Source organism: Petaurus breviceps, unplaced genomic scaffold (genome assembly GCF_028583685.1).
Source record: "Petaurus breviceps papuanus isolate PSGF00001 unplaced genomic scaffold, PetGlider_PUasm1.0 90879, whole genome shotgun sequence".
Taxonomy (NCBI): domain Eukaryota; kingdom Metazoa; phylum Chordata; class Mammalia; order Diprotodontia; family Petauridae; genus Petaurus; species Petaurus breviceps.
The window spans coordinates 748,046-764,448 of record NW_027187368.1 but is presented as its reverse complement, the minus strand read 5'-3'; the positions used below and the strand labels follow the sequence as shown (position 1 = coordinate 764,448).

The 16,403-nt window shown below is 40.3% G+C and overlaps 1 protein-coding gene across 5 annotated transcripts in view; it reads left to right on the top strand.

Moving 5' to 3' along the window:
• The window catches only part of RABGAP1 (RAB GTPase activating protein 1), a 215,354-nt gene that overhangs the window by 181,001 nt on the left and 17,950 nt on the right, over positions 1-16,403 (top strand). For 4 of the 5 annotated variants that reach the window (XM_069073725.1, XM_069073726.1, XM_069073727.1 and 1 more), the window contains exons 16-19: positions 404-529; positions 1,549-1,692; positions 6,543-6,584; positions 7,202-7,330. In XM_069073725.1, coding sequence (XP_068929826.1) covers positions 404-529; positions 1,549-1,692; positions 6,543-6,584; positions 7,202-7,330 — 441 coding nt within the window. Of the gene's footprint in view, positions 1-403; positions 530-1,478; positions 1,693-6,542; positions 6,585-7,201; positions 7,331-16,403 lie in introns of all 5 variants that reach the window. The other variant, XM_069073729.1, reaches the window with a different exon arrangement.

Genomic DNA, 16,403 nt, shown 5'->3' with positions numbered 1-16,403 from the left:
TAAAATGAAAGATATGAATTTAAACAGAAAATAGAAAGTCCCTTTCTGCCCTGGCATTCCTTTCAGTTGTTTAGTTTTAAAATGACAAACCCTGTTCTCCATGTCTTATGCTCGTTCCAACAGATACACAGAAAAACAAATAGAATTAACAAAATAGTGCTAGCTCTTCACAGCATTGGGATTTACTATTACCTCTTTGGCTGAGTTTAAAGAAGAGACACTTGTTTCCTCTTGTCAGATCTGGCACAAGATAGGAAATGTAAATGTAGATCTCTGTTGTTGTCTACCTCTCTGCTTCCTGCCATTCAGATAAGGACCCAGAGGCGTGGGCTTCATGTATTAAAAAGAAGAAAAACTGCTGCAAAATCTGTTTTCTAGTTTTGTTTTATCTTTTCTTTAATAGATGCCTGAGGAACAGGCTTTCAGCGTCCTGGTCAAAATCATGTTTGACTATGGACTCAGGGAACTTTTCAAGCAAAACTTTGAAGATTTGCACTGCAAGTTTTACCAGTTGGAGCGCCTCATGCAGGTACAGGGTCAAACTGTACTTAAGAAATGATAATGCAGCTCTGCTTTTCCCCAAGCAGACCACGCCTACAGTGTAATACTGAGTCCAGAACAAATCAGAGAAGAGTAGCCAGGATCTGAAAGGGACTGGAGCCCCTGCCCTACAGGTAGCAGGCAGTCCTGGAAAAGGGTGAATGAACAGGAAAACTGCCTGAACTCGGAGAACAGAACTAGAAACAACAATTAGAAGCTACAGAAGGGCACAATATAAACTTCAGTATAAAAAAAAAAACTTCCAGATAACTAGAGATATTAAACAATGAAATAAGCTGCCTTTATTTTTAGTGAGTGCCTCATCCCTAAATGTTTTCTGTCAGAGAATAATCACTTTTTTATGAGACAATTAGGAGTTGGACTGAATGACTTCTAGGGTCCCTTCCAACTCTTAAGTTTCTAAAATTTGGGTGGGGGGAAGAGCCATGAGAGGATTTTAATTTTGTCATACATTTCCACATGAAGTTATTTTTTCTTTTAAGTAACTTTTTTTGTATGTTTATGGTACAAAAGTTAATAAGGTATGACTCTGATGTCTGTTCCTATTTTCATAAACATCCCAAAGGTCAGATGATGTTCAAGGGACTTTATCACAACAAAATCAGTCAAGAAATGTTGTTCACAGACTTTTGCTTTTTCTGTTTATGGTTCTTATACTAGAAATAAAGCCAGCTTTCCCAAATATATTCTAACCTGTTAGAGAAAATTAATTTCTCAAGTATTTGTCATTATTTGGGAGGGGCTCTTTCTTTTTGTTCAGAGCAAGTTCATAAATGGAATAATAAGAATTGGCTTTGCTCCAATTGAATTCCAGATGCTATATTTTCTTCTCAGTGACTGCTCTTGCTGCTTTGAAGGGAAAAAAAGAGACAAAGAACTCTCATAAGTATGTGACTTTATTGTCTTCTTCCTGGCAGATTGAAGAGTGTTCAGAGTGTGAGTCAACAGCTACATTTATCCAGAAAACTAATCAGTTTGCCATTTCAGGAATACATTCCCGACCTGTACAACCACTTTTTGGATATAAGCCTTGAAGCACATATGTATGCTTCCCAGTGGTTTCTTACGCTCTTCACTGCGAAATTCCCTCTCTACATGGTCTTCCATATAATTGACCTACTATTGTGTGAGGTATGTATCAGTGACCACACAACTTTGCCTGTGTTTTTTAGTCTTCTTCCCACCATTTCAAAGATAACATGGTTGTTTTCTTCCTAACTGTTGTTCAGAGTTGGAAAATCGAAGTGTAGCATGTAATTCCCCTGTGCCAAATATCCCCATTTTACAGATAACGTTAAGAAAATCACTTTATTTCTATGAGCTCCAAGATGCTCATCTGTAAAATGAAGAGATTAGACTAGCTGATCCCTTCCAGTTCAGATATTCTGTAACTGTGTGACTTGTCCAAGATCTCTAAGTTAGTATATGCAGAACTAACATTTTAAGCCAGGGCTAAGTCTACTGGTGCCCCCTCTCCACCCTCCTGCCAGGGCCACATACAAGTGCACTGTCCTAGGTCCCATGTTGAGAGAGGCTGCGGGGCAGACAGATGGGTAAGATGTGCTTGGAATAAAACCAGTAAGGGAGATAAAAAATTTATAAGATCTTAGGAAATAGAGTGAAAGAAACCTTACATACCATTTTGTCCAACTCCCTTATTTTACAGACGATAAAACTAAGGCTCAGGCAAGGCAAGTAGGAGAGTCAGTAGTCACCAGACCTCTGAATGTTAACTATGCACCGGGCCCTGTGCTGAGAGTGAGGATGCAAAGAAAGGCAAAAACAAGTCTGCTTCAGGGAGTTTACACAACCCTCCGACTCCAAATCCTGCTAAGCGCGGGGGGTAGAAAGAAGGCAAAGCCAAAGCGTACTCTCAGGGAGCTCGCAGTCTGATGGAGGAGGCAACATGTAAACGATTCAGTGCGAAGAAGGCACGGGGTGAATTGGAGATAATCACAGAGGGAAGGCACTAGCTTCCCCAGGGTGACCAGGAAAAGCGGCAGAAGATGGATTTTAAGTAGCACTTGAAGGAAGACAAGGAAGCTAGTAGGTAGAGAAAAGGAGGGAAAGTGTTGCAGATTTAAGGAATAGCCAGTGAAGAGGCATGGACGTGGGACGTGGAGTGTTGTGTAGAGGGAACAGAAAGAATGTCGCTGGATCATAGAGTATATGGAAGTGGGTAAAAGCATAAAGGTAGGTAGGGGCATGGTTTTTGAAGCGCTTTAAAAGCTAAACAGTATTTTATATTTGATCCTAGAGGTAATAGTCAATAAACATTTATCAAGCACCTACTCTTTGTGCCAGGTACTGTGCTAAGTAGTGAAGGCACAAAGGCAAAAGACAGCTCATGCCTTTGAGGATCTCATAATCTAGTGGGGGAACACAGCACCTAAAAAATGGGGGGAAGGAGAGTACCCAGTACAGGTGTGTGTTGAAGACCTGCATCTTTGGAGGATGACAAGTGGTCTACATTGGGCCACCTTCCTTAAATGGAGGATCTGGGAAGATCTCTACTATCTACCCTCCACCCTTCCACTCAGAGGGAGGGAGGGTTCCCAGGACCAGGGAGTAATGAGAAGGAGTGAGTTTCAGAGTTTCAAAGGAATTACTAGAGATGTTGGTGAAAACCAGGCACATCAGCTGGGTGGAAGATGTTTATTGAGATCATTTAGTGTTTATCTAATCTAGTGTTTATCATCTAGTGTTTATTGAGATCATTTTGATAACTAAGCAAAGGTTGGACTGGACAGAGAGAAACTAGAGGCTGGAGGCAGGGAGACTAACTTGTAGGCTCTTGCACTGTGCAGGTGTGAGGTGACAGAGGCCTTCACCAGACTGGTAGCTATGTCAGAGGTGAGAAGGGAATGTATTCAAGAGAGGTTTCAAAAGACTTGGTGACAGATTTGATATATGGAACATGTGCAAGTCAAGAGTTGTTGAGGATGACACCTAGGCTACAAGCATAGCTGAAAGGGAAATTAAGAAGGGAGGGTTTGGGGCGGCCAGGTAGCACAGCGAGTAAGAGCACCGACTCCAGTGTCAAGATGACCTGGAGATCGAATCCCAGGATCAGACACTCAGCACCACACCCAGAAATAACTGGCCGTGTAACCTTGAGCAAGTTACTTAACCCCGATTGCCTTAAAAAAAAAAAAAAAGAAGGGAGGGTTTGGAGTTGGTTCTCATGTGGACATTTTGAGTTTAAGATCCAATTTGAGATGGCCAGCAGGCAAAAAGGCTATACAAGATTGAGGATGACAAGAGAGTTTAGGACTGAATAAGTAAATCCGAGAAACACTGACATAGAGATTATACTTTAATCCATGTGAGCTAATGACATCACCAAATGAATTAGCATAGAGGGAAAAGAGAAAATCGAAGGCCATTGTATTTGACCATTAAGGGACCATTCATTGGTAACTTTGGAGACAGTGGATTTTAGTTGAATGATGAGGCTAGAAATCTGACTGTTGAGGATTTAGAATCAAGTGGGAAAGGGAAGGGATGGATGAGAGGGGAAGGACAAGGCGGGAGGGGAGGCACCTATCATAGATAACTTTTTCAAGGAGTTTGGGGGGAGATTTGGGGGCAGCTAGGTGGTGCAGTGAATAGAGCACTGGCCCTGCAGTCAGGAGGACCTGAGTTCAAATCCAGCCTCAGATACTTAACACAGAACTGGCCTGTGACCTTGGGCAAGTCGCTTAACACCCAATTGCCCTACCTTCCTCCCTCTAAAAAAGCAAAGAGAAAAATCTTATAAAAAAAAGAAAAGGAGGAGAGATATAGGACAACGATCCTCAATGGGATGCTGACAATAGATGATCGAACCAAATAAGGAGTTTTTAAGGATGGTGGAGATAGAAGTATGTTTTTAGGCAGGAAAACAGCCTAATAGGTGTGTTTTAGGAAAACAACAAGTAGACAGGGAGAGATTGAAGTTTAGTGACAGAGTGGAGATAATAGATGAATTAATCTGCTGGAGATGACAGAATGGGGGATAAAGGCTAAGTGTAGAAAGGTTTGCCTTGGCAAGGAGATGGGCCATCTCCTCATGATGCAGATGAAAGAGAAGATAGTGAGAGAAAATACCTGAGTAAGGAAGGGAAAAGAGGGAGCTCTAGGCTAATGATGTCAGTTTTACTTGAGATCACATAGAAAAAGCCAAAATTCAGTCCCAGACTCCCAAGTCTAGTGCTTCTTTCCACTACAGTACACTGGCTTCTACTTCAAACTCTGCTAGATCCCAGGAGAAGACAAAGAAAATAAGAATGCTTTCTTATCATCAAGGAATTTATAATCTAGTGTCTGAAGGGGTAGACATTGAGATGTTCATAAATAAATGAAATGTAAATTAGAATATGTAAATCTGTAAGAGGATTATAAAGTCTTATGAGTTCAGATGAATGGGAAGTCCTTTCCAGATGAGGGGGATCAGTAAAAGTTTCATAATAGAGGAGCCTTGAAGGATAGGTAGGATATCAGCAAACGAAGTAAAGAGAATGGTAGAAGGTCTTCTTGGTATAGAAAACAATGCAAGCAAAGGCAAAGGAATTTCCTAGGCTCTCTTATTCAGTGATCCACATAAATGTGTCAATTTCCCATTGTACTGACAAAGAGGGAGGGGAACAAAGCCATTCAAGTAGACAGGAGAGGGGAGGCAGGTCTAGAAAAGAATACTGTTATAAGGAAGGAGGAGGAGAAAAAAGGAAGGTTTGTATACATGTAGGTCTTAAAGTGGTTTCTTAGCCATCACGTGAGTCTGATTGAAAGGCAATGTCATATCCTGGAATGACCAGTGAATTTATAATGAAAAAATCTGAATTTCAATCTTAGAGCTAACAGTAGCTTTGTGCTTCTTGTCTGAGTCACTTTTTCCCTCTTGATCCCAATTCCTCAAGTTCAAAATATACAGATGATTTCTAAATTCCCTTACTCCCACAAAAGTCTGTGAATCACTTTCCCTTTCTGATGATCTGTTTGCTATTCTGTAACATCAGGATTACATTCACCTAAAAGAACATTTGGGAGGAAAAGGCTTTATATCAAACCTAGTAACAGGGAAATTTTGATTTCTACTTTACAGATATTTTTTATTGTCTTATTTTCATATCATGGTCATGTCCAAATAATGAGTCTTCATAATGAGCCCTCCCTTGTGACAAAATTCCAAATGATACTAACCATCACAATAAATTCTGGCTATTACAGTAGGAACCAAAAACTTGTTTCATGTTGCCTGAGAGAAGATGATTCGCTGAAGAGCACTTCTACCGAGCCCATACTCTGCTTTGCCCCACAGGACAGAACAAGGAGCAGTGGGTAGAAGTTATGGACAGGCAGTGTGGTGTATGTGTCCTTTCCATTAGAGCTATCCACAGGGTCACTGAGTTGCCAGAAGGTGGCAGCTTGCCCAGTCTTGAAAGTCTTTCAGGAGAAGGTAGCTGGCCGCTCCTCAGGGATGTTGTCAAGGGGATCCCTCTTTAGGTCTGGGTTGAATACTAAAGAACTTCAGAAAGCTCTTCCAACTCAGAGATTCTATGATTTCACTTTATGGGGGTAAGGAAAGGCTGCTTGGACAGAGGTGCCCCGCATATAACACATTGCCAACAAAGCATTGAAATCTGCATTATATCAGTAAGTTTTGATGTACTTCACTACATAACAAATAGAGTATAAAATTTTTATTTTGAATCATATGATTCCATTTAGGAAATTAGCCTTCGGGAAGCGTGTGAGAGTGGTACAAGAGGCATCCTTTCTCAGGAAAACATGAGATGACAACAGTTCAAATGGATTGTCAGCACAGAGCATTGGCCCTACCCTTTCCCCCAAGATTCTGATCTCTAGTTTAATTAATGGTTCCTAGGATTTAGAGATGGAAAGGATATTGAAGATCACTTTTTCAAATATCAAATTAAGTTTTTATAAAGCAAATATATTTTTAAATTTCTAAAATTGTTCATTTTGTCCCTCCTCTTTAGGGAATAAGTGTTATTTTTAATGTTGCCCTTGGTTTATTAAAGGTAAGCTTTTCTGACAAACTTTTATTTCATCCATGTTCTATACACGATATAGCAGTTAGTCTTATCTTAAAGTAAACTTAAACAGCCACCCTCACACTGTTTTCACATATTGCTTCCACATATTGGTACTGCAGTGCCATAAACTGAAAGAAGAGGTTCTGATAAAGACTTGAAGAGACCTTTTTGGACAAACATTTATTAAGTATATACTAAGTGCAGGCCCTTGTACTTGGTACTAGAAAAATATGAGATTTACCTCATAAATCTTATAGTATAGTAGAGAGAGATAACTATGATGCATGCTTGGTGCATTAGGCAGGTGTAAAACCAAGTGCGTTTTGATGAGGGGAGGCGCAGGAGGAGTTGGGATGGCATCAGAAGCCAAGAGGCTTTCATGGGTAATGTAGCATTGGAGTTAAGCTTTGATGGATGAGTAGGGATTCGATAGCTGAAGAGAATGGAGGACATTCCAGGCTTAGAGAATGATTGCTCAAGCAAAGACATGAAGGGGGGAAAGTACTAGTATAGTCACTGTCTTTAGGTTTATTTAAATACCGCTTGTGCTTTTTCATAGCAAATATTTGTTTGTTTGTATTCTCTTGCTTTCTTTTTTGAAGACTTCCAAGGATGACCTGCTGTTGACAGACTTTGAAGGGGCTTTGAAGTTCTTTCGAGTTCAGCTTCCTAAACGATATCGCTCTGAAGAAAATGCAAAAAAGCTAATGGAATTAGCTTGCAATATGAAGGTAAAAAGTAACTTATACATTTTAAGTTTTCCTTTCCCTTTCCTCTACTAGGTTTCACCTAAATGTCGTGGTAGAAGTCTGTGATTCTTCCAAGAGAGCACATTGTTACTGAATGTTTAATAATGAGATCAAAGGATTTAGAGTTGGAAGAGATCCCTAGAGCTTGTCTTATTCAAAGCCCTCATTTTTTTACAGATGAGAAAACTGAAGCCCAGAGTTTCTGACTTTCCCCAAGTCATCTAAGTAGAAAAACCAAGAAGTCCTATATTCATCTCTTGCAATGGTGTAACACTTTAATGATTTTCACACTGTTTTCACATTCTTAATTTATTCTGTTTTCACAACATCTCTGTGCAAACAATTACTATACACATTTTACAGATATGGCATAGAAGGGTTCCATATCCAGTCTTCATCAAATATTAAGCACCTATTTTGGGCTGCACTCCATGCTAACTATTGGGGAAGGATCAATGGAAAATGAAAATATTCCCTAACCTTAAAATCTAGTAAGGAAAGGGCAGCTAGGTGGCGCAGTGAGTAAAACACCAGCCGGGAGTTAGGAGGACCCGAATTCGGTTCCGGCCTCACACACTTAACACCCACACAAAAAAACTAGGTGTAACCTTGGGCAAGTTACTTATCCCCAATTGCCCTCCAAAAGGCAAAAAAAAAAAAAATCTAGTAAGGAAAGAATAAGGTAAATATATTAGTAATGTAATAGAAAATAGATATATACCAGGAATAGTACTAATAGATTGTTTATGAGAATTCATAGACAGGAGAAGAAGAAGCAGTATGGCTTAAAATGCCCTCCTTCTCTACCTCTCTGAAGAGAAATCAGTATAACTGCACACATTAGCCCCTTTTGAATTCCTGTTAACTTGAAACCCTTTGATACTCTTAGTTTCCAAGAAGAATCCAAATGGAAGGTGTCCCACGTCGCTGCTGTTGGATTTTGATTTAATCTGTGGTAGACAAGTTTGACTCAAGCCTAAGGGTTAGACTTGGGTTAGGGCAAGTATGTAGTTGAAGGCATATGACTTTGAGGTACTTTTTGCTTTGAAAGAGTTAGTGTATGCATGAGGAAATTGTCAAGTGAATTATGTTTCAGCTTGCAGCTTTCATTGAGATAGCGTCAAATGTTAGGATTCTCTGAAACTGATTTCTGTTATGAAAATTCAACAAACTTGATTCAATAAATATTTATTCAGCTCCTCCTATGTGTGAAGCAATATTCTACATACTAGGGATGCATAGACAAAAAAAAAGAGGAAACATTCCCTGCCCTTGGAGAGTTAGAGGATACAATATAAATATCAGTATGATATCAGAAAAATGGAGAAGGAAAAGAGGGAAAGGGGTCATGGAGGGAGGCAGCATCTGAACTGGGCCTTAAAGGTGAGGATAAGTACGTGCTAAACATGGGGAAGAGGAAGGAGATGGAGATGCCCTGTTGAGTTTGTAGAAGAACTAGTCCAGGTTGTCTGGAATAGAGACTTAATGATGGGGAGTTATGTGAAATAAGGATGGAAAGGTAAGTGGGAGCCAGATTGTAAGATCCTAAAATGCCAGCTTGGTTTTATCCTTTAAACAGTGAGGAGCCACTGATGTTTTTTGATCGTGGGAGTGACTTGTATAGAGGATGCTTTGGAAAAAGGAGAAACTCGAAGCAGGAAAACCAGTTAGGAAGCTATCACAGTAGTTTTGTCTGGTGATAATGAGGGCCCTGACTAAAGTGGTAGCCAGATAGAGAGACAGAAAAGAAAGGATATGAGAGATGTAGGGGGGAAATCATTGGCATTGACCACTTACTGGAGGTGGTGAGGGATGAGTCTGAGATTATGAACCTGAGTGACTGGGAAGTGGTAATGCTATCAACAAAAAGAAGGAAGTCAGAAGGAGGGACAGGTTTAGGGAGAAAATGAGTTCCATTTTAGACATGTTGAATTTGAGATACTGATTGAACACCCAAGAAAAGATATCCAACAGGCATCGTGTAATGTGGGTGCAGTTCAGGAGAAGCTGAAGCTGGCTCTCTACATATATTTAGAGAAAGAAGTGGACCCTGGGCAGAGCCTTGCGAGATAGGACACCCTCGCTGAGGGGAGAGAGGCCTGAGAATAAGCAGTCAGATAGATGGGAGGAAAACAGTATCATGGAAATCAGTTCAACCTGATGAATGAGATTTCATGTAAAAAAGATCAGATCTTCAGATTTTTAGGGACACGGTATGGTGTGGTGGATTTAACATTCATCTTAGAGTCAAAAACTTTCTGCCACTAGCACTCAGAAGTTATGTGACTTTAGGCAAGCCATTTTCCCTAATGAGAACCCTTTAAAATGGAGGCTTTTTACTTTTACTACCTTGCTCATAGTGCTGTTGTGAAAGCAATGCAAAAATGTAAGCCGTTCTCATTTGTTAATTGTGTTAAAGACATCTTTATTAGCTGTATTTAATACCAAAAATTTTTAGGCTATCATGGGTGATCATTTGGCCATTTGTTAGATTGATTTCCCATACTCCATGCCCCACAGGTCTTTGTCCCTTGATAGGAGCATATGGTTTAAGAAATCATTCCTGTTCTGGAGAGATTATTCTCAAGTGACTGGAATTGCATTGGCAGACTTCTTAATAAAGTGCTAATTATTATCATCATAATTATTATTATGTAATCATAGCTTAAATTTATATAGTGCTTTATGGTTACAAAGCCCTTTAAATGAATTTTCTTATGCAATTCTTACAACAGATGAACGTGTGTATTAGGCACAGTTCTACAAGTATAGTATCCCCCCCGTTCATAGATAAGGAAATTGAGGTTCAGCAAAATTAAATGACTGGCCTAAACCACACAGCTAGTGATTAATAGACCTTAGACGAGTCTTTCTTTCTAATATATTATTCCATGTTTCCTCTCAGAAGAAAACTGCAACATTCCCAGGGTACTTGGGGAGGGAGAGAATGAAAGTTGTCATTTCACATCTTTATTGTACTACTAAAATGTTTGTAGTGAAAATATCTGATAATTTTTTGCCATCTGACTTCCCAAAACCCTGAAGTAGTAAGTTGTTCCCCATACTTAAATATCCTAGGATCATAGGATTTATACCTGGAAGGGGCTTAAATAACTAATCTAAGCCTCATGAGAAAACCAAGACCCAGAAAGGTTAGACCTAATTCTTACCCAGAACCACACAGATAAAAACCAGTTAAACCAACCCGAAATCCTTTACTCCAATTCAGTACTCCTGGCAGACTAGTGTGGCAGTATAAGTATTGTGTTTAATTTCCAAGAATAGTATATTTAGTGGTTACTCAGAAACATCAAATGACCTTCTTTTATCTCTTGAATAAAGTCCAAATTATTCACCTAACATTTTTTTTTTAAGCAGTCAGGGTTAAGTAACTTGCTCAAGGTTACACGGCCAGTTATTTCTGGGTGGGTGCTAAGTGTCTGAGCCCGGGATTCGATCTCCAGGTCATCCTGACACTGGAGCCAGTGCTCTTACTCGCTGTGCTACCTGGCCGCCCCTCACCTAACATTTTTTAAATTCTTAAGTACTAAGCGTATGTTATTATTTAAGAGACAAGAAGGAGTCTGATTGCTTCCAACACAACAGGAAGAATTAGTCTGGTTTAATGGGAATAGCTAGATTTGGAGTCAGAATCATTCAGATCCCAGCTCTATCACTTTACTGTCGAGATCAGCTTGGAGAAGCATTCAACTCCTCACGTTGTGGAGCACTTCTGTGATCCCTCCAGACTCTGAGTCTATAATCCTGTGAAAAGCATAAGCAGAGATGAGAAGACTAGAAACTGAGGGGCACATTTGAAGTACAGTAAGTTATCAGATTTAGCTGAAGCCCAGGGTCAATGAAGAGGAGGAATCTGAGGGGGAAAAGTTGAAAATTAGGTTGGGGGAAAATCTTGGAAGACCTTGAATGCTAGGTGAAGTGTTCATACTTTATTCAGTAGTTAATGAAGAATTAAAGTTTTCTTAGTAACTGTTTACCATATTTGATCTCACAGCTCAGGTTAGAGCAAAGACCTGAGTTCAGGGATTGATAGGGAATTTAGTACTCTGGAAACTAGTACCAGGTTGAGCATTGCTACTCTGGTACAGCAAGCAGAGAAGTATACACTCTCCATAGCAGTGCAGCAGAGATTCAGCAACATACACAAGGCCAGCTTCACTCCTGTGAGACAGGGAGATGGGGACTGTGGCAGACCTCTCAGTGGGAGCGTGTGCCTGGGGTGGAGTCTCAGCAGGACAGGTTTATAGCTTAAATATGAGCTTGTTTGAGAAATGGTAAATGATGACAGATAGAGGGCATTCCTAATCAGACCAAGAAGTGAGTGGGAAATTCCCTGGGTAACTTATCAATATCAGGGTCAGGTAGGGGAGTTTTCCTGAATGGGACCAGAAACTGGGTTAGGGCTTCAGCTGGTAATCAGGGACCCCAGGAATGGACGTCAGTATTCAGTGGGAGTCTCACCTAGTCAAGAGCCATGATCATTTACATGTTTCACAAAGGGTCAGGATGAGTTAGGACAATGAAAACACACAGGCTGTCTGTCATTGTTGATATATTTATGGCCGTCAGAACCACTTAACCTAGGTGATTTCATATTAAAGTCTTTAAATAATTTATTGCCCAAAAAAATCACAATTATAACATCATTAAATATATCGAACTCAGAAATTAAGTAAAATATTTATTTTGCCACAAGTATGATGTTAACATTTAAGAGGCTCACAAAATTCATTCCCCATGGAAAATCTGTAAAGTATGTAGTACAAGTATCATTAACTCCTTTTAATGGATAAGGTAAGTGAGTCTTAGAATGGTTATGTGACACATCCAGAGTCAAACAGCTGGGAAAATTCAGTCAGGCTTTGAATCCAGGACTCCTTAGTCCAAATTCAGATCTTTCCCCAGGAGTAATCTGACTAGTCCTGGCTTGGCTTTTTCCTCGTGAGCATAAAGAGGGTAATTGATAGGACATAGGCATAAACAGAGTTTGTATAAGTCACACCTGAAAGAAACTAACAAGAAGATAACCAAAACACATGCTGGCTGCCAAAATCCTAAACTGGTATGTACCTACCACCCCTCTCTTTTTCTCTAGTTAGAATAGGGTATGTCATTTATTTGCTCTAAGCTACAAATCCTCTCCTGTCATAGGAAATCTTTTTCTTTTTATGCATATATACTTTTGAGCAGAAAAAAGCCTGCTGTCAAATTTAATCATGTATAAAGGAGGGTGCGCACGCGTACGTGTGCGTGCGTGCGTGCGTGTGTGTGTGTGTGTGTGAGAGAGAGAGAGAGATATCAGTGTTTCAGCTTCTGACAGAAGGAATCAGTTTTCCTTGTGTTCCATGCAGGGCAGCAGACTGACTACAAATAGAAATCAGACATGATTTTAGCCCTTAAAGAACTTCAGTAATGAGTTTTGCGGGAATTAGGAAGACAGGGACACAACAAATGCATTACAAAACATCACAAATGCCTAAGAGAGTGTGGAGGAGGGAGGATGGTGAGCTTCTAAGAGAAGGAGAAAGTCACCCAGATACTTGAGAGCATTCCAATCAGGTTAGAGCAAAGACCTGGAAATCCCAAATTGCCTTGATCCTTATGAGCCTTAGAACATACCTCATCTTTACTCCTCCAGTAAGTGGTCATCTAGCCTGTCTCCTGAGGGACAGCTTCTTCCTTCCCTTAGGATCAGCTCCATGTCCTCACATTTCTCCCCAGAGATGCCTGACAGAACAGTCCTCCCATTCTGACTGTCAGGACTGCCACTTCTTTGCCTACATATCCTTGTACACTTCACTTAATTTTTCTGGGCCTCAGTTTACTCATCTTTAAAAAAAATATATTGGGGGTGGCTAGTTGGCGCAGTGAATAGAGCACTGGTCCTGGAGTCAGGAGGACCTGAGTTCAAATCCTACCTCAGACACTTGATACACTTACTAGCCATGTCACTTTGGGCAAGTCACTTAACCCCAATTGCCCTCCAAAAAAGCAAAAAAAGGGGGGTGGGGTGGCCAGGTGGCACAGTGAGTAAGAGCCCCGGCATCAGGAGACCTGGGATTGGTTCTGGCCTCAGATGCTCGGCACCCACACAAAATAACTGGCCATGTAACCTTGAGCAAATTACTTAACCCCAATTGCTTTAAAAAAAAAAAAAGTATTGTAGTTGATCTCTAAGCCCCCTTCCAGGGACACAGTTAGTATAGTCAAACAATCCCTTGAGTCTGGAGAAACCCAATTTTTGAAATTCCACCTCCGCTATTTATTACCTTTGTGACCAGGAGCAAAACATGTAACTTCTCTGAGGCCCAGTTTCATCTGTAAAATGGAGGGGACACTCTTAGTATTTGTCTCATTAACTTTTTTGATGAAGTTTAAATAAGGTAGTGCATATAAATCACTTTGTAAACATCAAAGTGCTGTGTAAATATTAGCCTGATCATTAGCTTGTCCTTGTTATCCCCTAAATCCAGTCCTCTCACCAAACCACTTGCCTTCCTCCAGATGTGCTCTAGCTTGACGTTGTCCCTCTGAAAATGTCATCCTTAAACTGCACATAATACTCCAGATGTATTCTGACCATTATTACTCCTTACCTTCATTGTCTACGTCTGCTTTTATTGTCGTTTCATTTTAATCATGTCTGACTCTCCATGACCCCATCTGGGATCTTCTTGACAAAGATACTGGAGTGGTTTGCCATTTCTTTCTGTAGCTTATTTTACAGGTGAGGAAACCAAGGCAAACAGGGTGAAGTGACTTACCCAGGGTCCCACAACTAGTAAGTGTCTGAGACCAGATTTAAACTCAGGAAGATGACTTCCTGACTCTAGTCCTGGAACTCTCCATCCATTGTGTCACCTGCCTGCCCCATGACTTTACTACTGCAGTCTAAAATCATATTTGCTTTTTTGGTTATTATGTCGTGTTGATAGTAGGCCACCCACCTTCCAGGATCAGATGGAAATGGCAGAAGGGGAGAGAAAAGAAAAAGAATAATAGTAACAACAACAATAATAATAACAGCATTTATACAACACTGAGATTGACAGAGCCCTTTGCAAATAAATCTCATTTTAGCCTCACAAAAACCCTGCGCAGCAAATACTGTTATCTTCGTTTTACATAAGAGGAAAACCGAGGCAGACAGGCTGAATCATTTGCTAAGGTTCACATGGGTAATAAGTACTCGAGGCTGGATTTGAAGTCAGGTCTTCCTCACTCCAAGTCCAGTGCTCTGTCCATTGCCCCACCAAACTGGCCAATGTGTTTTTACTGTTATGAGTAACATCTTTGGATTCTCTTCCATCTTTATTCATTTACAAAGCACAGTTGAACCCCAGGTTCAACTGTGTCCTTTCCCAGAATTTTCTCCACTTAAAATCGATCTCACAAGTGACTGTCAGCAAGAGGCCTGTTTTAGGAATCTGGTTTCTGAAGTCCAAAAGATTAATCAGAAAAAATTAATTAAAATTTGCTGTTTATACCTGATCCTCTTATCCAGATATCTATTTTGACTTTCCATTTCCCTGGGGCCATACTATCATGGTGAAAAACTGTAACTGTTTCCAGGTCTAATCTGTAGACCCCCCACGACCAACTCAGAGGCTAAGGCCTGCCAGCCAGTGGAACAGGTGTGGTCTTAGCTTTAATGGAGAGGAGCCTGACAGATCACGTTACAGGCTCCTTAGTTTCTTTTCAAAGAGAAAATGTTGGGGGGAAATGAAAGATGTCACTCTTTTGAGAAATACTGTTTTTTAGTGACTGTTTTGGTTAGTAATCTCTTTAGAAGTATAAGTAGAAAATATCATGAGAAAAGGTAGGTAGCTTTTGGCAGATTATAGCAACCCATTTTATATATCTCAGTATTGAAAATGGGAAGTTCTCACTGACCTAAATTAGATGGGTCTTACAGTAGTGCTGTCTCATGGGTTCTGAGGTACTAGGACCAGTGGTGGAAGTTACCAGTTTTTGGCTCATGTTATCTAAAACTTTCTAATAATCAAAGATACCAAAAATGGAACAAAGTACCTTTCTGAGATAGTGAGTTCCCCATCAGCGGAGGTCTTCATGGGGAGGCCATATACTTGTCTGACATGTTGTAGGAAGTCACAGGTACAGTGTGAAATAGATGAAGTCAGAAATACCATGCAGCTCTGAGATTTTGTAATTTTTCAGTTTTAGATCTGGAAGCTAAGGAAGCTAGGTCATGTTGGATATGGTGAATTCATTGCTGCATGCTTCTCACTAGGGGGAGCCTCATCCCTGGTTTTCTTGCATGCCATTATCTTGCAAGACTAATAGCAAGCTACAGCAGGAATTGTGTTCTGGCCACGGTTCTAATTTGTTTGCATTTATTTTCCATTTCTCCATATTGATCTGTTACGATTGTTTATCCATTTACCAACTATACAAGTGTTTTATATAGGTGCTTTCTCTGGGTATCACTTAGAAATTCAATGAATACTCAGCCATTGGCCTTAAACCACAGTAGACTAGGATTTAAAGCTGACCTATGCCTTAAGCTTTGTGGCCTCCCCAGAAGTGTTTAATGGGTGTCTTCCTACAGCCTAGAACCAAAGCAATGCTCTTTTCTTGGCTGACGCTGCTTGGGCAAGATCCAAGACTCCATTAATAGAAGTCCTTATTGAGGCAGGTCTAGATGGTAGCCAGCAGCACTGGGTGAGAGGAGTGTGTGGAACGTTACCACCCTGTGGCACTGCTTCACATTTCTGTAGCACTTTACCGTTGACAAGGCAATCTTTCTGTGATAGCCTTGTGAGATAGATAATCCAGGTAATTACCTCCATTTAACAGATGAAGAAATTGAGGCTCCTAGTGATAAAGTGACAAGAATGGTTCCTAGCAGGGCAAAGACTAGCAACTCCAAGCCATAAGTTCATTTTGTTGCATCACACCCTACTATGTCTAAATCAGTTATCCACGGAGTAGAGAAAAGATTGAATAGATATGAATCATGGAATGATTTATGACAGCAAATCAAGTGCTAAGTTTTATGACATGTAATTAACAT